Source organism: Lepidochelys kempii, chromosome 1, assembly GCF_965140265.1.
Source record: "Lepidochelys kempii isolate rLepKem1 chromosome 1, rLepKem1.hap2, whole genome shotgun sequence".
Lineage (NCBI taxonomy): Eukaryota > Metazoa > Chordata > Testudines > Cheloniidae > Lepidochelys > Lepidochelys kempii.
Genome location: NC_133256.1, coordinates 258,950,918 through 258,977,004, shown reverse-complemented (window position 1 = coordinate 258,977,004; position 26,087 = coordinate 258,950,918). Strand labels below are relative to the sequence as shown.

Genomic DNA, 26,087 nt, shown 5'->3' with positions numbered 1-26,087 from the left:
GAGTTTCACAACCAGGCCATGATGAGCCAGGAGAAAAGTCAGGAAAACTTTCAAGAAATTAATGACAGGGGGAAATGTTTTGGCCCTAAAAACACCATTCCTAATTTTTACCAAACTTCCCCCCACCCAAAAATCTGCCCTGGGATAAGATATGGTACTTTCTGGAGGATCTATTTCTTATGCGGGAAGTCAGCTTCTGCTACTCCATAAGGTATGTATTTTTAAATGCATGCATAATGTTACTCTTTGCTTGTGCCAGTGGTTTTCTTGATGTTACATGTTGGGTGAGCTCACCCACAATGAAAATTAAAATGTGAAAGTGTTCAGAGTAGAGATCATGGATGAGGGTAGGGGCTATGGATAGTCATGGGTTGCATTTTAAGTCTCCAAAGGATAGTCCTGAGGACATTCTGTGCCAAAAAATGAAAAAGTCATTTTTCTGTGGGGAAGCAAAGAAATCTGCAGGGGACATAAATTTTGCACATGCGCAGTGGTGCAGAATTCCCCCAGAAGTAAAAGAGGGACTTTGGACATTCCTGTCCTAAATGGCTTCATATTTTGGGGGTGGCTGGACCTGCAGCAAGAAGATTAAGGGCTAAAGAGCAAAGCACGCTACCTCCTGTGGCTATCAGGAAAAGTCTGCTTCTTCCCTCAGTTTTGGGGAGTGCAAACTCAGCAAGTTCAAACTCCCTTCTCTCCTCCTCATTCAATCTCTTCCCTTGTCTTACTTTCTCTTGTTGCTGAAGGAATGTTCACCCACTCCATTTCCCCATGCCCAAGCATTCCTCTGCCTCCAGACTATTCTTTCACCCTCCATCCTGACAGCACCATCACAACATGCAAGGAACACACTTGTCCTCACCGAAAAGCAATGAGGTAATGCCAGATTTCCTGCGCTGGGTCCTGCGCCGCACAATCTGAAGGGGGGAAGAGTGAGACAGAGTGGACTCGTGAAGAGAAATTAGAAGAACTAAACATGTATAGATTGGCATAAAGGGGCTAGAGTAGGGCAAGAGGACACAGCGACTGTCAGCAAGTCTCTGAGGGGTATACACCACAAAGAGAGAGGGGAACTGTTTGGAGTGGTCCCAGACAGAATGGGCAGTAACCAAACCACTCTGAGCAAGAGGACCAGCAGGAATGATTTTTGACAGTGGGGTCTATCAGGCTGTGGATTAAACTGGGAGTGGATGAGCACCATCAGGGGCACTCAGAACAGGACTGGACAAAGCACAAGAACAGCCAAGCACTGACTGGTGAGGGGGAGAACAGGAGATGACCCATGGATCTATTGCAACATAAAATTAATTCATTCCATGAAGACAGTGAAAGGCAGTGTTTAGCGCTTAGCTGGCTGCCGCGATCCCTCGCATGTGGGCTGGCTGTGGCAGGTGTGGGAGGTCTGGTGGCTGTGGGAGGTCTGACAGCATGGTCTCCCGGTAGTGAGAACAGTACATGTGGTCAACTCCCACCACAGTCCTAGCACTCACTCCCCCTCACTGGGGAGCTGAGAGAAGGGAAGTTTATCATGGAGCCAAAGCCTGCTAAGGCAGGGTGGCCTCATGCTAACAGAGTGTTATAAGGGTGAATGACCAGCTAGCCCAGAAGGCAGTGTCATGAAGGGGATCTGCAGTCCCTAACAGCCCAGATGGGCAGGGCTCTGTGCACTCACCTTGGATAGATTATTGACAGCGGCGCTGGGGTTGAGTAGCTGCCCTTGGTCAGCGATGAGGTAAGCCAAGTGCTTGCGGCGCTGGGTCTCCACCGCCATGTCTGTCAGTGAGCCAGCGACGCGCATGGCCTCCCGCAGCAGCACCTCCGCGTCCTCGATCTGAGACGGGATGTCCGAGAGAGTGTTGAAGATGGAGGCAGAATTCTCCGACTGGATTAGCTCATCTTCCTGCGGGAATGGGGAGAACCCACACATACGTAATATGCTGAGCATGTCAGTGACACTCACTAGGACTGCTAAAAGCCCTGCTTACACCTCAGAATGCAGTCTAGGCCCAAAATTTACCTCAGGAGCAACTAGATTTCTTCTTTAAAGTTTCAGTAAGAAAAAGTCCAAGCTGCTTGGTCAGGAGATAGCAGCAGCATCTCACACTGCTCTAGCGCTTTCATACCAAAGAATCCCACAGCACATTATACCAGAGACATATCCAGAAATCACTTCATCCACCACGGAAATGCAGCCACCTCAGGGTGCTGCACAATCGCCATCCTGCACCAGCAATACTATACAAGTGAGTCACAGGATAACTTCCCCTGAATTGGAGAAAGTTTAGGGTGGCCAAATGTAATCACCCAAATTAAATGTGGCCAGGACAACAGGGCTCACACCCTCGGACTTGTGCGAACAGCACCAAAGGATCTTTTATCATCCCCAAATGGTCAGCACCTTGGTTTTACATCCCCATCCACAGGTAGTAAAAAACAAAGAGCTCTCCAGAGCCAGGGAGGGCAGGACAAGTCTCCAGTCTGTGTTACTCTCGGCTCAGGAGTCAGAGGGGTGTAGCAAATGAGGGAGGGTGATGGTGAGACATGCGGAGTGGAGGTGAGGGGAAAAAGAGCAGGAACGGGAAGCCATCTTCTTGACTGAGTCTCCCAAATCTCAAACAATGGATTGCTGACTGACCTTCTGCCAGGACACTCTTCACATCCCCAGATTCTGAGGAAATCAAGATGGCGGCTCTCGCTCCCCTGCAAAGTAAACTCCTGAACCATGTACAACCAGTGGGTACAGGAGGTCCCCACCCCTAGAATCCTCTTTCTTCCTCCTTCCTGAAGAGAAAGCCAGGCTGCTAGAAATCAGGGCACAGGAGGTGGTTGTTACCTTCATACTGAGCATGCCCAAGGTGACCTGGAAGAGCACTAGCGAACCCTGGTAGAAGAAGAGGTCCCAGATGCGCAGCAGCAGTTTGATATGCACAACGCTAGCGAAGCACGTGAGGAACCAGTGCAGGGTGATCAGGGACAGCTCTGTGTATGAAGAGACAGAAAGAGAGAGACAGGTGATCGGGTGACCACAGAGGAAGAGAGCCTGCACAGAACCGCTCTCCCAGCCCAAAAGGGACACCCTCAACTACTCCTCATTCCCAGGGGGTTCTCCAGGTACCGTGACGATAAAGGAGGACAACTCTGTTGACATCAGTCAGAGCATGAACAGCTCCGGGGGGAGGGGTGGGGAGAGGCTCACATGCGTTGTGTTTAGTAAAATAAAACAGTCATAGGAATAAGGTCATCTTCTTGGGACCTAAGATAGGACAGTGCCCCCTTTAAACAAGTCTCAATCAGAACATCCAAAACCACATGGGACATTGTGCGCACGTACGTACAGCCACAGCCACACACCAGGAATTCAAAACTCCCCCTCCTCAAAAGTTTGTCACTCCCCATTCCCTGTGTCCCCCAAACAGGAGAGAGGGAGAGATGCATCTCCCCCTGTCCCAGTGCCAAAGCCTCCATGACCTCCTGGTTGTCAAAAAACCGCAAACACAAGACTCCCAGGCATCCTTGGGTGAGAAAAGCCCTCCGGTAAGTTGAGTCCAACCCTGAAACCTACAGCTTCTCCCCAAAACACAACCACAATGCTGTAGCTCTGCATCATCAAGCCCTGCAGCATATTAAACAGAGTATGGAGTAACAGGAATACACTGACTTCATCACTGCCATGTGAACCAAGGGACACTTTATTGAGTGTATTCAGCTGGAGAGGGGTACTGTGGGAGTAGCCTCACAATTGAGGGGTTCCTACCATATCATTTCAGTTTAAGGTGCTGTGCAGTACATAGGGCTCGCTAATCTGCACACACACGCATGCACGTACATACGCATGAGCCTGGGTCATGCCTGCAGGCTGAAAGCAGCACCCTGGGTCAAAAGATTCAATGGCCTTAGGGGCACCTTTACCAATGTCATGCTCTTGCAGGAGCTTGTCCAGCCGTGGAAGGTACTGCACGATGAGGTGGCGTAGGACACGCTGGTCGGTTTGCACTCCCATCAGCGTGGTGCTGAAGTAGGAGGCAGGTACCAAGTCCTCGATGATGGCGCACATCATCCAGAAGGCATCTTCCTCCTCCAAGAAGAGCAGCAGGGAAGCCGCCACCTAGTGAGAAGGGGAAACAGAGATGTTCATTCCAAGCCTGCACTAAATGGGACATTCACTAGTGCTTAGGTGGAATGGAACCTGGACAAAGTCTAGAGTTTAGGAGATGGAAACATCCCTCATTTCCACACCCAGAAGCTTTGCTTTGCTTTCTCCCATTGGTGGAATTTCTTTTACACTCCACCCGAAGAGATTCTTTGCTATTTCAGTCACATCAGCCAAGTCTCATGTCAATCAAACAAACAATATCACTCTCCCTCCACAAACAGATTAGTTTCGTCCGTGTGCAGAATTACTCCTTCCATTTCTCCTGCCCCGAGAAATGGCTCCATTTGGTCTGTTCCCCTGACCTAATTTGGTTCGCATGGTGCCCAGCTGCACTGAAGCTGGCTGAAATCAGCTGCTCTGACTCACCTACTGCGGAAAGAATGATCCCTAATGAAGTAACACAAAGCAGGGGCAAGTGAAATTACCATGCCGGTGCCTTGGCAGTATCCAATCTCTGGGTAAAGCCAGGCTAGTCCCCGGAGTATCCTGCGCAGTCGTGGCACCCCGATGCTGTTCATGTTGGAGAAGCAGGCATTGCTGGGCATGGTGCGGAGCAGGTCCTTCTCGATCTGGCAAGCACCCGTCACAAACAATTGCTTCAGACTCAGATCATATAATCTGCTTAACAGCCTCCTGCTCCCTTGGCCTCCCTGATGCCCTGCCCTGGCCACACACTCCCTTGCCTTCCCCACACCCTTTTAAAATACATTTGGTGCCAGTGCAAGGTCCTGGACTGGCACCATCTGGAACCTGAAGGCCTCTGTTTACCCCCACGACAGCTTAGCCAGGGACAGAGCAACTTCTCAGACACACTCGCCAAGGTACCTAAACTCTGCCTCGGAGGGACTGACCTGAGGGACAAGAGGGGACTTCATACTCCTTGACCCATTCGGTTCTTGGTGTCACCCCTGAGAATGGCAGCAAGGTGGCCAATTAGTACAGTCTGTGCTGCTGGGGTTTGCAAAGTGGACATTTATCCACCGGGATCTGGAGTGAAGACACCCCACCCCGCCCATTTCAGGCAGGCCACCAAACCACGATCAGACAGCAAGAGCCTGGGCTTGACTGCAGTTGGCGATTGTGAGTATAAAGGCTCCATATCACAGGCCAAATCCCCTGAACCGTTCAGTCCCTCCCTCTGTCAAATGATTTTGGTTTGTTACCCCAGGAGCTTGGCGAGTTTGGGGCAGAGATAGAGTTTGGCTATAACAGTATTACAGAAAAGAGGGGAGGGGAGGGAAGGGAAGGGAGGAAATTCCCTGTCCCAGCCTTGCTGGCACCTTGAGCCCTCAGGATTCAGGAGGAAAGACAAAACCCTGGGAGACAGCTGCTGCCACTTGAATAGGGCATGCACCTGCTGTGGGTATTTCAGTCCCAGGGTTCCCTTCCCTCCTTAGTAGGGCCCTACCAACTTCATGGTCCATTTTGTCCATTTCACAGTCATAGGATTTTAAAAATCGTAAATTTCATGATTTCAGATATTTAAATCTGAAATTTCAGGGTGTTGTAATTATAGGGATCCTGACCCAAAAAGGAGTTGGGGGTGGGGGTCTCAAAGTTATTGTAGGGGGGTTGCGGTATTGCTACCATTACTTCTGCGCTGCTGCTGCTGGCAGTGCTGCCTTCAGAGCTGGACGCCCGTCCTACCGCCGCTGCGCTCCAGCTGCCCAGCTCTCTAGGCAGTGCAGAAGTAAGAGTGGCAATGTCACAACCCCCCTAAAATAACTTTGTGACCATCCTGCAACTCCTTTTTGGGTCAGGACCCCCAACTTGAGAAACGCTGGTCTCCCATGTGAAATATGTATAGTATAGGGTAAAAGCACAAAAAAGACCGGATTTCACGGTCCCTGACGCATTTTTCATAGCCATGAATTTGTAGTAGTAGGGCCCTACTCTTTAGTATCTTGGTCAGTGTTTGTATCTAGGCATGATTCACATACATATATTCACAGCAGAGCTGTCTGCCCAATGTACACAGAAACCATCACAGCCTGAGGACAGTGTGGGTGCTGACTAAATCTTTTCCCCTCCCCTCTTGGGAAGGCGAATTGAGCCCCTCAAACTACCTTCCTAATAAAGGATGAGAAAAATTAACGAGTAGCATAGTCCAACCTCTCCTCCCCCCTCATCTGTCCCTGCAGGCATTAAGCAAATTCGTCATCCCCCCAGTACAACAGATCACCATGTTTCCACCCCAAGCACTGGAGCGTGGGCATCAGGCAGGCTCCCGACCTGTTTGGCAGAGATAGTTTCATCATTGGAGCTGTTTTTCACAATGTCTCGGTAGGACATCTCCGAATTCCTCTTCTTCTGCAGGGCCCCAGAGAGACGCATCCACAGCTGGAGAATTGGGGACATGAAAAGAAAGGGTGAAGAGCGGTCAAAACGCAACCACAACAAACCGAGAAGTGAAACCAACAGGAACTGGTCTCTCATTTCATACTCCCTGCTTCCCCTTCTCGTGACTGTGCCTCAGCACCTCACCTGAGGCCTCATGCTGTGTGGTATGCCAGCCAGTACCAGTGAGCGCAGCTTGTCCGAACCTGGCAGTGTGACCTCGATTTTGTCCCAGGTGAGGTCCCCCACGTCATGGTTGTGCGTGAATTCCAGGTGGGCCTGCCACTTCAGCCTCTGCTGTGGCTCCTCTGTCAGCGGAATCCCTAGCAGCTTGCTGGAGTTCGGCTCAGCGCCATCTGCATCAGGAGACAGGGGAAGGCAGAGAAGGCAAAGAAACAGACAAGAAAGAAAGGGACTAGGCGGGGACCAGTGACAGACAGAAACGGAGAGATCTGTCTTCTGTAGCTGAAAAAGCCAGAGAAAAATATCTGAGCCTGTGCACTGGTGGCGGTGCTAGGGATTCAGATGCATGTGCCCTGCATCACAGCAGTGACAGCCTGGATTCAAACTGCACTCGCCACCCAGCACCGCTTGTGTGGTCACAAGCAAACCACACTGAAACCCCAAGATAGAGAAGGCTGGGACTCATATGTGCCTATTCAAAACATGAGCCAGCCAAACACTGGGTCATCAAAGTTAAATGAGAGCCTGGCAGCGGCTGTCCCACTGGATTTTGTAACTTTGTATTTAATAAGGCTCTTTAATCTAATAGACAAAGGCATAGCGAGATCCAATGACTGGAAGCTGAAGCCAGGTAAGTTCAGGCTAGAAATAAGGTGCAAAATTTTAACAGTGAGGTTAATTAACCATTGAAGAAACTTAATAAGGGAAGTCGGGCATTCACTGTTATTGGCATTCTTCACTCAAGACTGGCTTTCTAAAATATATGTTTTGGCTCAGCCACAGGACAGGAGCTTGAAGCAGGAATTGCAGGGGTGCGGTTCTGTGGCCTGTACTATGCAGGAGGTGTTAGATGACCAGAATGGCATTTATATCCATGAATCTATAATATGCTGTAGAGGAACAGGCACTCCCTTTGCCATACACCTCTACCTGTGTCACTGTCCCTGGGGTGCTTCCCCCAGTGCTCAGTACACATACACACATGCACGTAGAGCAGTGGTTCTCAACCAGAGATACACATACCCCTGGAGGTACGTAGAGGTTTTCCAAGGGGTATATCAACTTATCTAGATATTTGCCTAGTTTTACAACAGGCTACATAAAAGGCACCAGTGAAGTCAGTACAAACAAAAATTTCATACGACTTGTTTATATTGCTCTGTATACTATATACTGAAATGTGAGTACAATATTTATATTCCAGTTGATTTATTTTATAATTATATGGTAAAAATGAGAAAGTCAGCAATTTGTCAGTACTAGTGTGACTGTGATACCTTTGTATTTTTATGTTTGATTTTGTAAGCAAGTAATTTTTAAGTGAGGTGAAACTTGGGGTACACAAGAAAAAATCTGACTCCTGAAAGGGGCACAGTAGTCTGGAAAGGTTGAGAACCACTGACATAGAAAACACAGCCTCCTCCTGCCCTTTCCAGGGGGCCAATCTTGTTCAAATTAGTTTTCCCCTTTCCAGGGTACAGCAATGCAATGTGACATCTCCTCAGATGGCGACCAGGAATCTTCCCATTGCCAGCCACTCCATTTCTTTTCCTCCTCTTTAGCCATGGCAGCTGCCTCCATAATTAATGCCCAGCTGCATGGGTTCTCCAGCCATTTTAACCCCTTTCTGATTGGTCCTCCGTTCCTGCAAGGTGTGCAGCTGAAGCAGGTTGCTGGTTCTGTCCCTACTCAAAAAGAAAAGGAGTACTTGTGGCACCTTAGAGACTAACCAATTTATTTGAGCATAAGCTTTCGTGAGCTACAGCTCACTTCATCAGATGCATGCTGTAGCTAACGAAAGCTTATGCATCCGATGAAGTGAGCTGTAGCTCACGAAAGCTTATGCTCAAATAAATTGGTTAGTCTCTAAGGTGCCACAAGTACTCCTTTTCTTTTTGCGAATACAGACTAACACGGCTGTTACTCTGAAACCTGTCCCTACTCAGGCACCCTTGGCGAAGCTGCCAAGGGATTTCCCATCACCTGGATGGGTAGAATAACCTATCACAGTTGCCCACCTTGGGATGGAAACCAGAGGTGCTTTGATAGAAGGTCTGAAAGGTCATTGGGTTTCACTGTAAGTGCTCTGCATTGCACTGTTGAAAAGCTATAGTGCTACTTACCACAGCACATATTGCTCAGTGAATTGCAACAACTGTACCTCCCCCTCCTGCAGCAACAATGTACCAGCGAAACACACTTTCCCTGCCTCATGATGGCAAAGTTATACTGGGGTCACAGACTGTGCTGGGCCAGCGCTCCAGCATTTTAGACATCACTTTCCAAGAGGGCCAGCACTTTTAAAGCACACCCCTAAAAAAAAATCTGAAGTCAGGATAGTGCTGGGAACTGAAGACATCGCAGAGAGCGGAAGGGAGATCCTATCGCATGAGGTGCCATGGGGATAAAATGGTCCCAGAAAGAGTGTGGGGGCAGCCTTACCTTCCTTATCCACTCGGAAGCCGAATTCATCGTACCGGAATTCTGGCTGCTCCACCAACTCTTCTTTCTGGGGGTGTGAGAGAGAGAAAGTAGAGATAGCACTGATTTCCATCATTCGGCCACTAGGTGGGGCACCTGCTTAGAGTGCCAGACTGCGTCACTGCCTGGGCCCCAGTAAGGGAGGAGCACTCCCAGCTCCTGGGATGCACCCTAAGACCTTCATCCCCGTCCTGAACCACAGTGCCCTGTTCAACAGGCAAAATATGTTAGCCTAGCCTCACTACACAGCGAGGAAAGGGCGTTGGCTTCTCTTCAATAGATTCTGCCTTGACTCCCCACCCACATCGCTCTACCCTGGCTTCTCATTATGGAAAGGAGCCATACCATCTGCTTGGGAGAGGCAGTGGATCTGGCTCACTACTCTGAGACAATCCCCACGTGTATGGGAACTCCTGGGAATGCACCCTAACACAGCCCCCCCGTAGGTGCTCCTCTAACACATAGTTAGCCCTTCATTATCCTGTGTATGCACCCCGGGCCACTGCCCCTCCAAGACCCTGTCTACATTCCAGCCACCAATGCAACTGTACCAGTGCAAACCATCGGGGTAGGCAGGCTAAGCTGGTGGAGCCTGTCCTGGTTTCAGTCAGAGGTTCTTTCAGCTCCACAGCACAAATACCAGCTTTCCTTGCTTATTCTAGAGCAGAGGTTCCCAAACTTTTCTTATTGTGTGTCTGCTTCCAGATCTACCAGCTGCTTGCGTGCCCCTACCCTTCTCATCACTGATACTTTGTGTGTTCTTCTTAACACTACCTGTCCTTAGCCATCTGTCCATACTTCACTGTTACATACAGCTGTAGTTATAGTGTGACGTATACAACCAAAAAACCCCCCTAAGTTCTGAGCTCAGTTAGACTGGACGCTTGCTGGGCAACTGAACGCACGCTGTACGGTGATTGGAGGTGAGGGCTCTGTACGTCAATGTCTCTGTATTCTCATGGGTATATCTTGAAGTAAATTAACTAACGTATTTTATATAACAAATTCCCTCACAGTTTTAAAGCTTCATCTGAGTAGTCTATTTTGAAAATGCAATAAATAAAAGAATTCACAAATAAAATCCACCATTACACAATTTCTCCCACGTACCCTGAGATGTTGCATGTACCCCCAGGGGTATACGTACCACAGTTTGGGAACCCATGCTCCAGGGGTTGGCACAGGTGCAGCTATGCTGGAGGCTGAAATCAGGGCTAATCCCATGTGTAGACAAAGCCTAACCCAACCGACTCCTAACAACTGCTCAATTGTGCACTCCTAACACTATCACTCTTGCATCCCCCCACAGCACAGACTGGCACCAGTCAGTCAGTGCACCCCTAACAAAGGTCCCTATGTGTGCTCCCCACAAGGCACACAGGTAGCCCCACAGATATACATGCTCTTTCACTGCACGAGTCTCTGAGAAACAGGCTCAGAAGCCCATCCCACCAGGCTCCATGACTCACTTGCCTTTAACAAACATTACTGGCGGGTTACAAAGCTCTACACTCATCCCTTAACTCCTCCCACAGTGACATGCTCTGGTTTAGCTTTTCCGACAATGGATTAGTCCACACAGGGCTGTGGAACCCATGACTGACTGGTGGATGGTTAAAAAGAGCCTTCTCTGTATCGTAAAATGCCACCACTTTTACAAATGTGCAAGAGTTGCAAAAGAGCAGGGAAATGATCCACAGAGGTTTCTTCAGGCTCTGGGTGTCCCCTTGGCTCTGTTCAGCAGAGGCTGCGCTCACTACCCAAAACTTAGTTTAACCAGCAAGACCCAGCTGTTTGCAGCTTCAAACACAGAATTTAAATGTCAGCTCATTGCTTAGAACAGTTTTGGGGGGAAAGAGAAAGTCTGCACCTTCCCTGCAGCATTAAGAGTCCAGTAAACCAGCAGCAACACTTCATATTTATTACTCTACCAGCGAAGAGAAAAAAGCAGATACTAACTGTGTTCTCCCCTCCCCTCTCCCCGCTGTACCTGGGTGTACTTTGCCAGGATCTCCTGTGGCCAGATGCTGGGGGTGAGAGCCGAGAAGGGGCCCCCAGAAGAGGGGGTGTAGTTTCCTAAATACAAAGGGATCAACACACACAATAATTAAGAACAAGGAGCAGCTTAGCAAATATTAACTAACACCTAACACTGACAGCCGACAAATTCAGTGAGATGTCAGATGGCTACAATGGCACCTAGGTATTTATACAGCTCTCATCACCTTAGTAACTGTGCGACCATTGCCCAAGGAAGCCAACAGGATCAGCTTATGTTTCCTGTAGCCTCTTTCATCCCTCGGGAACTCAGAGTAGTAAGTGTCGCTCCCACTAAAAGGGAGCATATCTAGGATGGAACATGAGGCAAACTTTTTATACCAGCATTTCAGAAATTTAATGACTAAGTAAAGGCACACAAGGGCAAAATCAGGTATCCTAGGGATAATGGAGAGAGAGTATTCAGGGAAGTGAAATGAACATGTCTCATTGTGATTTTAGGGCTCATCTGAAACATAACTAAACACCATCCCCATGTGCCACATTGGAGCATTCGTTCAATCTTCATGGTGCAACAACTACCACCTGCTGAGTCACCAGTCCAATTCCCACCGCAACTGGAGTTTCCTGGAGCTTTGCCATCCAGACTAGTTTAACTTGTGAGCTGATGGTATCTACATAGACCCCAAATCTGTCTCTTCCAAGAGGAGGCAGCTCCAGTAGAACTGAGGGGTTGGGATAAATCTAACCTCCTCTCAGAGTTTGTAGTGGGAGTTCAACCAGCGGTGGCTGAAACTGCAGTTACAGTAAAAACAAAAAACCTAAAGCCAGATTTAGTCCCATTCCATAGCTCCTCATTTAAAAGAAAAAGGAGCCATGTTCACTAATCAGACTCAACCCCTGCTCTGTTCAGTTGGGAGCATCACAGCTCTGGGTAAGTGGTTTGCTCTGCTGCAGTTGTCCAGCAGCACCTCCACCACGGATGGATGGAACAGAAGGAACTGTTGTGAGGGGAGTAAAAGGGAGATGGGGAAGGATTGTGAATGTGGGGTGAGAGAATCCGAGACTGTCCCTGCTGGAAGGGGATACAGCCCTGGTCTACACCTAAAAGTTAAGTCAGCATAGCTATGGCACTCAGAATGCACACCCTTGGAGTGCTGTGTCTATGCTGACACAGCTAAGTCAATGGAAGAATTCTTCTGTTGATCTAGCTACTTCCACTCAGAGAGGTGGATTTTTGAAGATGACACTAAGCTGGGGGGAAAAGAGATACATTGGAGGGTAGGGATAGGGTCCAGAGTGACCTAGACAAATTGGAAGACTGGGCCAAAAGAAATCTGATGAGGTTCAACAAGGACAAGTACAGAGTCCTGCACTTAGGATGGAAGAATCCCATGCACTGCTACAGGCTGGGGACCAACTGGCTAAGCGGCAGTTCTGCAAAAAAGGACAAGGGGATTACAGTGAACAAGAACCTGGATATGAGTCAACAGGGTGCCCTTGTTGCCAAGAAGGCTAACGGCATATTGGGCTGCATTAGTAGATCCAGGGAAGTGATTATTCCCCTCTATTCGGCACTGGTGAGGCCACACCTGGAGTATTGTGTCCACTTTTGGCCCCCTCCCCCACTACAGAAAGAATGTGGACAAACTGGAGAGAGTCCAGTGGAGGGCAATGAAAATGATTAGTGGGCTAGGATACATGACTTATGAGGAGAGGCTGAGGGAACTGGGCATATTTAGTATGCAGAAGAGAAGAGTGAGGGGGGATTTGATAGCAGCCTTCAGCTACCTGAACGGGGGGTTCCAAAGCAGATGGAGCTAGGCTGTTCTCAGGGGTGGCAGATGACAGAACAAGGAGCAATGGTCTCAAGTTGCAGTCGAGGAGATCTAGGTTGGATATTAGGAAAAACTATTTCACTAGGAGGGTGGTGAAGCACTGGAATGGGTTACCTAGGGAGGTGGTGAAAACTTCATCCTTCGTGGTTTTTAAGGCCCAGCTTGACAAAGCCCTGGCTGGGATGATTTAGTTGGGGTTGGCCCTGCTTTGAGCAGAGGGTTGGACTAGATGACCTCCTGAGGTCTCTTCCAACTCTAATCTTCTATGATTACTTACCACAACAAAAAAAACCCTTCAGTCACTGTGGAAAGAGCTTACACTACAGCTGTGTAGGTGTGCCACTATCACACCTTTAGTGTAGACATGGCCATAGTTTACTAAGGCTTGGACTGAAAGGCTCAGACGTACAAGGCTTCACCACCCCTCAGACTCCTTCCCACCCCAGGCTGATCAGCTGGTAGTTGGAGCAAAGCGGGAGAGAACTTCCGGTACACATCTCTGAAAAAAGTTTTTTCTTCTTTTTGTATTCATACAACATCAAATCCACCATGAGGGAAAGATCCTGGATAGGAACAGAGCTGAGCAAAGTGGTGATGATGATGCATGAAGCAGAATAGATCTCAGCCTCTCTCCCTCTATGTCCCATGGCTGGGGCAGCTTCTGCAGGGCTCCGTGTGGTGTGGTGAGGAGAACTGGATTAATACCAATTGAACATGGGCAGGATCATCTTGAGGGAAGGAAGAGGCATTTTTACAGTTGGTCTCCCAACCAAAGCAGCACATTAAAATAAATGAATTTCTCTGATTACTGACCTCTAACTGGAGGTTCTTCGAGGTGCACGGTCCCTATCTGTATTCCACTGTGGGTTCACGTATGCACACCATGCGCTCGGAGCCATAGAACTTGAAAGCAGTGTCCACTGGTCTGCGCATGCGCCAGACCGACGGGCTAAAGCGTGGGGCAGACTGATCATCTGCCCAGTTTCTTCTCTAGCACAAATCAGAGAAGATCCGAAGCAGAGGGGAAGGAGGACAGGTTGTGGAATACAGGTAGGGACCACACATCTGAAAGAACCTCCAGTTACAGGTAAGTAACTTCCCCTTATTCTTTGAGTGATGATCCCTATTGTTTTCCATTGTGGGTGACAAGCAGTACTTAAATAGGAAGAGGGTGTGAGGAGATAGACGGTAGGGCTGAGCAAAGGATCACCGTCCCAAAGGAAGCATCGGCAGAGGAGTCCTGCACCAGGGCATAATGTCTCACAAATGTGTGAACAGAGCCCCAAGTGGCTACTTACGGATACCAAGGAGGGGTACCTCCTGAAGTGATGCCATAGCTGTTGCTTGTGCTCTTGTGGAATGAGCTCTTACCCAGGCAAGAGAGGAAAGTTCAATAGATAACAGAATAAAATGCAGCCAGAGATCCATTCAGAGATTCTCTGCGTGGAGATGCAGTGTCCCCTCATGCTTTCTGCTATAGCAACCAATAGCCTCAGGAGCATCTTGATTGGTTTTGTTCTTTTCAGGTTAACATCCAAGCCCTGCCAAGCACTGAGGGAGTGGAGTCTCTGTTTTTCTGAGGAAGGATGCAGTTTCGGACAGAACACAGTTAAGTGAATCCACTGGTTTAGATGAAATTTTGAAATTACTTTTGGGGGAGAATTTAAGTGTAAACGCAACGAAACCTTATCCTTACGGAATACAGTGTAAGGAGTATCCGCCATCATTGCTCCAAGCTAGCCAATGCTTTTGACTGAGGTGATGGCGACAAGGAATGCAACCTTCATGGAGAGATGTGCAGCAAGAAGCTAAAGGTTCAAAGGGTGGCCCTGTAAGAGCTGAGAGAACAAGGTTCAGGTCCCAGTGAGGAGCAGGATTCTGAATAGGCGGGAATGTTCTGATTAGGCCTTTCCAGAACCTGGTGATCAGTGGGTGTGCGAAGACAAAGCAGCCCTGAGAAGGTGGACAAAATACACTGATCACTGCCAAATGGACTTGCAAGGAGGTAATGGACAGGCCTGGTATCTTTAGAGAAAGGATATAGACTAAGATGAGAGGAATATCTGCAGTTTCTGCAGATTTCTGTGCTTCTGATGTGCTCAAGAAGAAAAGCGCCTCCATGTAGCTAAGTAACATCTTCTAGTAGAGTCCTTCCTACTGTTAGAAAGCATGTCTTGTACAGCTGGGGAACATGAACGTTCTAAGGATGATGCCCATCCAAATACCAAGTGGTCAGGTGAAGCAGACACTGGTCAGGCTGCTCGATCTTACCGTTCTCCACTGGGTCACGGGCTATGAAAACATTGGGAGGATGATTGGTACTTGGTATGACTTGCATAGGAGGTTGGGAAACAAACTGTCTGGGCCAGTAGGGAGTGACCAGGATAATCTGTGCCTTGTCTTGCCGGACTTTGCATAAAACTTGTGGCAGAACAGTAGCGGAGGGAAGGCATAGTTCAATTGGTCCGACCAAGAAAGAAGTAGAGCGTCACACTGGGAGTGGTGACCTAAGGCTCTTCTGGAGCAATATGTGATGCATTTCCCGTTTGTTTGAGAGGCGAACAGATCCCTGGTTGAGGATACCCATAGAGTGAAAATATTGTGCGGTACTGAGTCGTGGAGCTCCCACTTGTGGTCGACTGCAAAATGTCTGCTGAAGGAGTCTGTAAGCACATTTTGTTTCTCTGGAAGGTGGGCTGCTGATAGGATGATTTGATTGCTGACATGTCAGTTCCATAGGCTGACCCCTTCTGCACACAAGGGGATGGATCTTGCTCCTCCCTGCTTGTTGATGTAGGAGAAAGTCGTAAGGCTGTCTGATATTATAAGGACACGATGAGTGTGGATGAATGGAAGAAAGGACTGCTCACAATTCCAGGATATTGATGTGCATCCTGGACTTGCGAAATGTCCAGGTACCTTGTGCTATGCATGTTAATGTAGACTCCCCAACATAATAGGGATGCATCTGTAATAATGGTCCTGTCCGGTGAGGAAGGCAGAAAGGGGATGTACACAGATACCTGGTGAGGATTTGTCCACCATAGAAGGGAAGATAGCACCTTGGCGGGAAGGGTTACCATTAAGTTCATGGGAAGGCGGTTTGGCGAGTATACCAACTGCAGCCATGTCCGAAGGCAGCGAAGGTGGAATCCTGCGAATGGGGTAACGTAAGTGCATGAGGCCATATGACCTAAGAGGCAGACATGTCTTGACTGGTACCTGGGCTATAATATTGTTCATGGTCTAGAACCTGCCCTTGGGCAAGTACACTCTTTCAGTGATAGAATTCAAGGTGACCCCAATACAGAAATTGTATAGGGGTAAAAACACATTTTTGGGCATTTACACTGACCCTCAGTGAGGAGAAGGGGTGCAGCATAATAGAAGTTGATGAACACATGCCTCCTGGCCTTACTTAGTGATAAGGAGCCAGTCATTGAGGTGGGGGAAGACAATGAGACCAAGATATCTGACATGAGCTGTCACTGCTGAGAATACTTTGGTAAAGACTCTGGGGGCAGTTGCTATGCCAAAAGGGAGCACTCTGTTGAAAATGGTCAGAGCCCCTACGAATCTGAAGAGTCTGTGAGCAGGGTGAATGTCTACATGAAAGGAGGTGTCCTTCATGCTGAGAGCCATAAACAATGTCCTTTTATAAAGATGGGATTATAGATGCCAATGTGACCATGCAAAACCTGAATTTGTGAATTAGGTGGTTGAGACGGCGGACACTGAGTAGTCTCCAGTCGCCCTTCTTTTTAGGTACTAGGAAGTCAAGTAAAACCTGCTCCCTTGGTGTTGAGGAGGGACATGTTCTATTGCTCCTTGCTCCAATAGGGAGTCCATATCTTGTTTGAGAATACTCTTGTGAGAGTGGTCCCTGAAGGAGGGTAGGGATGGGGGTGCTTTGGAGAGGCAGGGATGTAAACTCTATTGTATAGCCGGAGTGGAGGATTTGTTCAGCACTCACTTGTCAGTTATTGCACTCCATGTGTTGAAAGAGAGTGCTAGATGACCCCCAAATGATGGGGAGGAGGGGGCTGGAAGGTATTGGGCTTAGTGGTTCACAGCTCTCGAGCTTCCATCAAAAATAATGTTTAGCTGGAGGCGAAGATAGGGTGCAGAGGGTGGGGGGAAGCAGGTCTTTTGAATCCTCTGCCTCTTGTGTGGTGGTTCATAGGGCCTCTGGTTGAAAAACTGTTGAGCCATAGGCCTAGGTCTAGATGACTGGCAGTGAAACCTCCTGTTAGGGGCAAGCATGTATATGCCCATGGAGTGAAGGGTAACTCTAAAGTTCTTCAAGGTATGGAGGGACTTGTTGGTCTTTCATCAGACGAGCTGCGATTCATCAAAGGGATGGTCCTTGACATTATTCTGGACCACCCTAGGGTATCCTGATGCATGGATCCATGACTCCCTATGCAGAACAATGGCGGTAGGCCACAGCTCTAGCAGAGATGTCAGCTGTATCAACTATGGACCGGAGATCGGTCTTGGCTATCAGTTTGCCTTCATCTATCAGAGCCCAGAATGAGCTCTGTCCTGTTGTGGACAACTGTCAGTAAACTCTGCAAGCCTGGAGTAGTTCAGGAAGTTGTACTTCGCCATTAGTGCTTAGTAATTGGCTAGCCTGAACTGGAGACTAGATGATGAAAAGAACTCTCTCCCCAACAGGTCCAGACGCTTGTCCTCTTTATCTGTAGGAGTAGACAAGCAGTGTTGCGGTTCAGCCCTTTCAGAAGCAGCCTGATGACCAGTGAGTTGGCAGTGGGGTGAGAAAACAAAAATTCTGTCCCTTTGGCTGGCACGTAATAACACTTTTCTGACCTCTTTGGAATGGGAGCACATGTGGCAGGTATGTGCCAGACCATCTTAGCTGGCTCCAGTATGGCTTCATTAACAGGTTGTGCTGTTCTGTTGGATCCAGATGAGTGGAGGACATCTAGGAGTTTGTGGTGGGAGACCTGGACTTCTTCAAGAGGAATGTGTAGTTCTGTCGCAAATCTGTAAAGAAGGTCCTGGAACTGTTTGAGGTCACTATGGGGAGAAGGAGACAAAGTGTTCACTGCTTCGTCTGGAGAGGAAGAAGGCAGTCTTACTAATTCCAGCTGAATGACCAGATCTGGAGTGTATTGCTCCTCCTCCTCTGTAGGATCCAGGGGCAGATCTGAGCGTCCTCTTTGAGGGGAGGCAAGGGGCAACTCCCCTAGCAGATTGGACCAACTCTGCAGGGGTACTGGTCCCAAGACCCCCAATATGGCCCGTAGAAGGTGTTGATGGGGTTATGGAGGCCCTTATGGCATGGGATATTAGCAGCTCTGAGTTAGATGAGGTGGAGATTGGTCCCAAACTGGTATAAGTCTTTTGGGCAGCAGAGGATATGTAGGATGGAGGAACAAAGGTTCATCAGGTTGTTTGGAGTCTCCCGAGGAAGAGGTGGCCAATTCTGTTTCCAGTGGCAATACAATCAGTGTTGCTGGAGGGGAGTTGTATCCCGAGTATGGAGTGGTTGACTCTCCTTGTCGTATTTTTCTTGAGATAGAGGGACCCACTGGAGTAAGGGATTCTGGATCTGGGAGAGCAAAAACATCCTGTGGAGCAGCAATGGATTCAGTTCTCCCCAGTGTAAAAGGGTTCTATCTGTCTGAGCTCCTGGAGCCAGAGGAGATTGTTTTACTTTTGAGGAAGATGGTGCCATGGATAAGTGAAGTTGGCAATGATTAGTCTTTGTCAGTGCCAGCAGATCCTGGGGCTTGGGAGGTGCCCAGGATGACAGTACTGACCGATCGTGGGCCAGTACTGATGTAGCCCAATGTTTGTGGGCTTTTTTGTCATGCATCTGGGACTTGGGACATACTAAGTTCCCTTAGGCCAAGCTGATGGGCTTGCTCCGAGCCACATCCGACTTCTCTGAAGTGGATTTAGAAGGAGACTTACTCTCAATGCTTATGAGAGTGTTTCTTTGATCCCTGACAAACTTCTACTAGATTTGGACTTTGCAGCATTTTGATTGAGGACGCGTGGTCTTCTCCATGAGGTATTTCCAAAGATGAAGTTCCCACCTTTCTCAGATATGATTGAGGAATGACCAGCAGATACTGCAACTCAGTGCAACGTGAGCTTCCCCAAGGCAGTACAGGCAGTGCTGGTGGTCACTCCTGACTGAGAAGGATCGCAGGCAGGAAGTGCAGAGTTTGAAGGCCAGAGTCTTGGGCATAGTCCACTACCCATAAGGGCTACGGGGAGGTGGATGTTTCCCCCTTGAAAAGAGTCTAACACTAACATCTATAAAAACACTAAATTATAAAACTGTATAAGCTGCTAAAAGCTATTAACAATGCTAGATCTAAATCCTATTTTGTAGGCTGACGCTAAAGCTATGAACACAGGGAGGTTCTGACCCAGACCATGTGGCGGTGAGAAGGACCCTTTTTCCCGTTGGTCGGAGGCATGAGGTTAGCCAGGGCGCATTCACGCACCAAGAGACGCTACTTTCAGATTCTTGACTCCAGGTGCATGCATAAACCCACAATGGAATACAATGGGGACCATCACTCGAAGGGAAAATGGTTCCTTGAGACAGTAGCTTACCAGCAGCAGTTTATGTGAAAAGAACAAACAGGCTCTTTCAATAGAGCTTTATTGTTGCTGGTCCCGCCCTCAGACATAGACAGGAAAATATGCCCCAAGGCCTGGCATCCTCTACTTACCTGACATGGTGCTGGAGGAGTGTGCGTGATGGAGGGCGACGTGTATCTCTAGGCGTGCTGCCCTCCAAAAAGTCTCAGGTCACTGCTCTGCTCAAGAAAAAAAAATAAAGGTAGAAAAACAGAAGTGATCAGGAGAGTATTCATTCAACACCTGGGGTCAACTGTGTCCCGGTTGCTCCTAATGAACAACCCCCCACCAATTTTCCACAAGATGAAATCCCCTCAACCCAAGACCTACCCACATGGCCTGAGGGAAATTCCTTTCTGACCTGAGTAACAAAGGGATATGAGCAACGGTAAAATGATCTCTTTACACCATTCTTGTGATACTAAAATCATGTCAGATTTAAAGGGAAAAGAAAGTCAAAAATCAAGTTGCTGCTCACCACAGAAGCTGTTTGTTTACTTTTACATCACACTCAGGATCCTGCATTCAGTGGTGGGCACTAGGAAAACATGACCTGGAAGGAATTCAGATCATGATTCAAGACTGGAGGGAACGCCGCTAACCGTAAACCAGGAATTACAGGGAAAGCTTTAGAATATCTTGCACAATAAAAAGGGTGTAAACCTTGAGGCTGTAGAGGAATTGTTCTGAATGGTACAAGGGGACATAACTAGGAGTAATAAGAGAGAGAGAGAAACATTTCATAAGAGTGAGGTCTATTAAGCTATGGATTAGTCTCCCCAAGGGATGCAGTGGGAGTCTCACCACTCAACACAGTCTGAGGCCTGGTCTACACTACAAAGTTAGGTCAATGTAAGCTGCTTTCTGTTGACCTAATCATGCATGTTTCTACACTTAAATTTGTCTCCCACCTATCTAAGTGCTCTGTTATGCCAACACAGTAAGACCAGCTCTCAGAGTAGAGGTCAACGCAGCACAAGTGTAAGACACCACATTACTTATGTCAACCCTAACAGTCCTCCCGCAGCTGTCCACAATGCCCAGTGCTGACCGCTCTGGTCACAATTGTTAGCTCCACTGCCCAGAGGTTACATTGACTGGAAGGTCCCTGGCCCCCACTTAAAGCCATGCAAATTTTTGAAAAGACTTTTTCTAATTGCCTAGCTTGGTGAGCACACCCAGCAGCTCTCCACTGTTGAGCGCAACTGCTCATGCCAGCTACACGCTCCAGATGCACTCCTACCTGAGTAGTCAGGAATACTGGATTTCCTGAGCCAGGGGAGAAGAGCCTGTGCAGGCACAGCTCCGATCCAGACGAAGAAACACTGACATCTATGAGCAGATTGCTCAGGGAACGCAGGAGAAGGGGTACGACAGGGACCAGCAGGCATACCAGAAAGCCAGGAAAGCCAACAGTCAATCTGGAGCTGAGCCCCAGACCTGATGCTTTTACAAAGAGCTGCATGCCATATTTAGTAGAGACCCCCACTGCCACCCATCATACCACATGGGATACCTCTGAAGAGCCTGAGTAACAAGCCCCTATCGTGAACAGCAAGGAGGAGGAGATGGGCAAAGAAGAGGAGGAGGAGTATGGGGGACAGAAGACCGAGAGTTCAGGACCTGTTTTTGACTTCACCGCAGTACAGCTAGTCTCTCCTGTCGAGCTCTACGCAGGGGAGGGAATCTCGGGTAAGTGTGTTAATAAATTTCCCATTATAGCGATGGCAACCCCAACTTAGCAGGACATGGCCATCAACTTTTCATTAATTTACTCACACTACATGAGGTAGTGGTGCAACAAAGAGTGGAAGTGTTGCTATCTGCTTTTCATTCCCCTCTAGAGTTAGGCGGTCGGGGACCATGTGGAGCAGTATGTTTATGTACACAGGGAATGTCCCTCGAATCCTCTGAGAGATCGCAATGAAGCTTCCATGCATATACATGGCAAATCCTCTCCCAAAGATTTCTAGGGATGACAACTGTATTTCTTCCTGCATGGTACGACACTTTCCCACACTTGTCTGTGATAACTTCGGCAGGCACCACTGCAGTACACAGGTTAACAGCATACAGGCCAGGGCAACTTCAGGTTGCCAGGAGCAGCTGTGATCTCTCTGCCTTTGTTACCCTCATGAGTGAGACAACAGCTAACATCACCACTACCTGTGGAAAAAGGTGCCAGTGCCCTGTACTCAGTTTCATGCAAGCAAGCAATTCCCTCATTGTTTCCCTCACCCCAGCAGGTCATGCTCACCATGGTTTGACTGAGGGGGGCACCAGACACCATCACTCCAAAGCAGAAGTGTCAATAAGCATGTCTTGTTTAACATTTTAGGGGAGCAAGGAAAGGGGGAAGTTCTGAATCTTAGGTTTCACTTTCCGTACCTACAATACCAAGAATGGTACCAGTGTGTTTTATCTGTCACTGCAGCCGTTGCGCCCTTGAGGGGTACACCGTCACAGCAGCGGAAAGACTGACCCTGATAAGGAAGAGAAAAAAGAGACGATGTGGGAGGACATGTTCTGAGAGATCCTGCATCAGATCTTGAACAGACAGCCTGCAGGGTGAATATGGCAGACTGCATGGAGAAGGAAAGAGCAGACAGGAGAAAGGCGCAGGAATTTCTGGCTGCCACTCACAATGAGTGAAGTGCTCAGCCTGGCAGGGCTAGAGGCTGCACGCTCTTTGATCCTCTTTCTCCTGGGGACGGGAGAGGGCCTGGGAGACCCAGCCAGCTCTGGCAAAGGGTGAGGTAGGACAGGGCCACAGCACACCATGTCCCCCGGCAGGACAGTAAAGAAGTTGACGAGGGGGAGTAAAGGCTCTGTGGGTGCTGGTGTCTGGGCTGGGGGGTGCCCCATGCCTTGGCTCTGTGGGCCAGGGGGTGCCCCGCAGCTGGGCTCTGGGGGGATGGGAGTGCAGGTGTCTGAGCTCTGGCAGCCCATACAGCCCCTTAAGCACCCCCCAACTGGAACTCGGTTGTTATAGAGGTTTCTTTAACTCTACTCCTGCGAGGAATCTTGTTTGCCGTTGTCTGTATTGTTGACATACTTGCCGACAGGTGTTTTGAAATAAATTACCAAAACAATTGAAACTGGAATGATTATATTTGTGTTATTTTGACAAATAAAATATGCAGAATTTTAAAATAGTGTGGCCAGAATTTTTAATTTTTTGATGCAGAATGCCCACAGGAGTAACCACACAATCCCTAAAAGGCCCCCAGTCTGGAATGTCAGGTTGAGCACAATACACCACAGCACATTATTGTGGCTCACTGCTAAAGTGCTCTTTTCAAAGCCTCCCCAACCCGTACAGCTCCTTTTTGAGCTTTTCGGATAGCCCTTGTATGTGGCTGTTCAAACTTGGCAGACAGCTGCTCCACCCGTGGCTACTTTTCCCACTTGGCTTCATAAAGACACAAGAGTCAGCTATAATCATCAGGATACTTTTTGCACTAAAATCCAATCTGATAAGTAAACAGTGCCAGTGCCCTTTCAATCTACCAAAAGCACATTCAACTGGCATTTTCCACCTGCTGAGCTAGCAGCTGAATGTTTCCTTGGTGCTGTCAAGGTGGCCAGCATATGGCTTCAGAAGCCAGAGGAGTAAGGTGTAGGCTGGATCCCACAGGATCACTACTGGCATTTCAACATCACCAATGGGAATCTGCCAGTCGGGAAAGAAGGCTTTCAGAACGGTCTTGTGTTCTTAAAGATGCAAGCATCATGCACCTTCCCTGACCAGCCAACATTGATGTCAGTGAAGCATCCTCGGTAATCCACCAGCACTTGCATAACCATGGAAAAGTAGCCCTTTCTATCTATGTACTCTGCAGCAAGGTGCTCTGGGACTAAAATAGGGATGTCCATGCCATCTACTGTTCCACCGCAGTTCAGGAACCCCACAGCTGCAAAGCCATACACTATGTCCTGCACATTGCTGAGAGTCACAGCCCCGCGTAGCAGGAGACGATTAATAGCCCTACACACTTGCGTGACAACAGCCCTCACAGTGGATTTTCCCACTCCAAAATTATTTCCCACTGACTTGCAGTAATCTAGCATTGCAAGTTTCCACAGCATAATCGCCACTTGCTTCTCCGTGGTCAGTGCAGGTCTGTTTCATATTCCTGTGATGGATGGCTAGAGTGCGGTTGGCACATAGATCCAGAAACGTGGCCTTGTGCATCCAAAAGTTCTGCAGGCACTGCTCATCCCAAACCTGCGTTACAAAGAAATCCCCCCAGTCACGGCTTGTTTCTTAGGTTCAGAAGCAGCTGCTCTATGAATGCCACCAAACTGGCTCTCGCTCTGTCCCACAGCAAACTGACCATGAGGAAATCCTAATGTTTCCCACAGTTCTTCTGCTGGCTCTGCAAACACCAGAGGCTTGTGTGGCTTGTGCTTGCGATGCTCATGACAATAGTGCAGAGATGTGCAGGCTCCATGCTTCTGTCTAAGATGGTGGACAGTGACAAGTCCTGTGCGGGTTCGTGGGAAATTTAAAATACGTGCGAAAATTATAGGACAGAGCTATTATGGGATGGAGACCACCACATTATGGGAAATTGACCCCTTGCTCCCAGTCACCCCTGCGCAACTTATTTCTGCCCCATCTTCCAAAACTACCCAAAAGACAGCGTGCTGAATGGTGGCAGGATGCATGCCGGGATACCTATCTCTGGCGCATCGCACTGTGCATGGACACAACCTCTCCTGGTGTACACAAGCAGCACTGATGCATGGAGCCAAGTATGCATGTGCACAAGCGATATACTAAGTCCAGCGGCTGTATGCCAATGCAACTTGGGTCAGCAAAACTTTACAGTGTGGACATGGCCTAAGGTGAACTGGGCCCTGCACAGGAGAACACACTATAGGGAACAATCCTGATTGGTTGGAAGATGGTCTTGTCTATTACAGGTGATTCAGCTCAGACAGTGAAGCCAGACTATTTGGCTTCATTTCTCAGCTCTCTAGCATGTGCAGGTTTGTAGATGGTTTGCCAGGACTGCAGGAAAGATTTCAATCCAGAAATAGACTTGTTACATTGAATGTAAAAAAGAATCATGCCATTTGTTGTCAGGTTTGGTGAAACTTTTTTTTAATAAAAGCCCACTAAAATCTAGACTTGGGACTTTAAATTGTTTTAAAGCATCCCAGGTTATACCAGACTCCCAAACACAGACTTGGTCCATTACGGCTCATGGCTTCAGCACCTGCTGAACTCCAATGGCAAGCGATGACATCACTGGAACTACAGTGGTCCAGGATCCCTAGCTGGGCAGCGTGTAGGCCATTGCTACAGAGTGGAAAGCAGCTGTTTGAGAACATATATGACAATGCTCCTTCCTTCCTTATCTGAACAGCTGTCTAAATAGGATCAGATGGCATGATCAGTGAGTAGCGAGAATCAAATTTAGCAGCAGAACTTCACCTACTGAACCCTACCTATATTGGTTATTTCCACCACCTGTAGTGAGAAAAACCTATAAACTTCTCCCTTGGGGCAGAACTTGTTTGGAACTTATGCACAGCACTTATCTATGCTGTCCTCAACTGCTTCCTGCATGTAGTTCTGTTAATTCCCCTGAGTTCCGCCTTGCATCCCTCTTCCTCTTTCAGTGCTGGGTCTTTCGTGAGCGGCTAAAAGGAAAACTATGCAATGTGAATAAGCCACCACCAAAAACTGAGCTTAGAACCTCCAAACTCATTTTACTTGTGAGCTTTAGCTGCATCTGAACCTCGTAGATAGGTTTGGTTAGGAGCTTTCCATAAGGGCTATTTCTTCCCCCCTCGTGCCTCATTCTGACTGGCACCTGCATTTTGACACTGCCTTTTTAAGGTTGCTACCACCATGTCTTAGGTGATTGGGCCCAGGGTGTAGGGCGCTTGGGCCACATCCTACCGTTTGCTAAGGTGACCATATTTCCCAAAGAGAAAACGGGATGCCTCAGCTGCTCGCCCGGGGGCCCCCTGCCCCATAGCTGTTCCCCATCGCTGGAACCCTGCGCTTCTCCCCCTCCCCCCGTGCAAGGCTGTTGCCTGGTCACTGGAACCCTGTGGGGGCTCACATGCTGGAATACTGTCCTCCGGCCTTCCCCTGCGGAGGCTGGCATCTATGTAGTCATCCCTTCTGCACCGCATCCCACTTTTTCCCCAAAAGTGGGCACTTGTCCTGTTTGCTCTTGCCAACTGATCAAGTCAGCAAGAGCAAACGGGACAAATGCCCACTTTTGGGGGAAAAAAAATCAGGACGGCCAGGACAGGGCTTTAAAAAAAAGGGGGGGACCTATCCCGGTCAAAACGGGACGTATGTTCACCTTACCCTTTGCTCATGCAGCTTCACTGAAGCCAATTAGAGTTGCAGGGGGATTAGGTCAGGGTGGAATTTGGCTCCTCGCCCTACTTGTTTTTCTGAGTCCCTTTAGGTTTCTTTAGACTCCCTGGTATTTCATTGTGGTTTACGT

The 26,087-nt window shown here is 48.5% G+C and overlaps 1 protein-coding gene across 9 annotated transcripts in view; it reads right to left on the bottom strand.

The window, feature by feature from the left end:
- Positions 1–26,087, bottom strand: part of SGSM3 (small G protein signaling modulator 3) — a 94,187-nt gene that overhangs the window by 52,385 nt on the left and 15,715 nt on the right. For 7 of the 9 annotated variants that reach the window (XR_012156549.1, XM_073327084.1, XM_073327073.1 and 4 more), the window contains 10 exons: positions 19,704–19,790; positions 11,145–11,230; positions 9,116–9,182; positions 6,638–6,846; positions 6,386–6,493; positions 4,579–4,722; positions 3,910–4,105; positions 2,834–2,979; positions 1,673–1,900; positions 863–917 (listed from right to left, as the gene is read on the bottom strand). Coding sequence is in view for 8 of the 9 variants with exons in the window: in XM_073327084.1 (XP_073183185.1) it covers positions 863–917; positions 1,673–1,900; positions 2,834–2,979; positions 3,910–4,105; positions 4,579–4,722; positions 6,386–6,493; positions 6,638–6,846; positions 9,116–9,182; positions 11,145–11,230; positions 19,704–19,710 (1,246 nt within the window). In the remaining variant the exon portion in view is untranslated. Of the gene's footprint in view, positions 1–862; positions 918–1,672; positions 1,901–2,833; positions 2,980–3,909; positions 4,106–4,578; positions 4,723–6,335; positions 6,494–6,637; positions 6,847–9,115; positions 9,183–11,144; positions 11,231–19,703; positions 19,791–21,999; positions 22,095–26,087 lie in introns of those variants that run through there. The other 2 variants (XM_073327081.1, XM_073327120.1) reach the window with 2 other exon arrangements.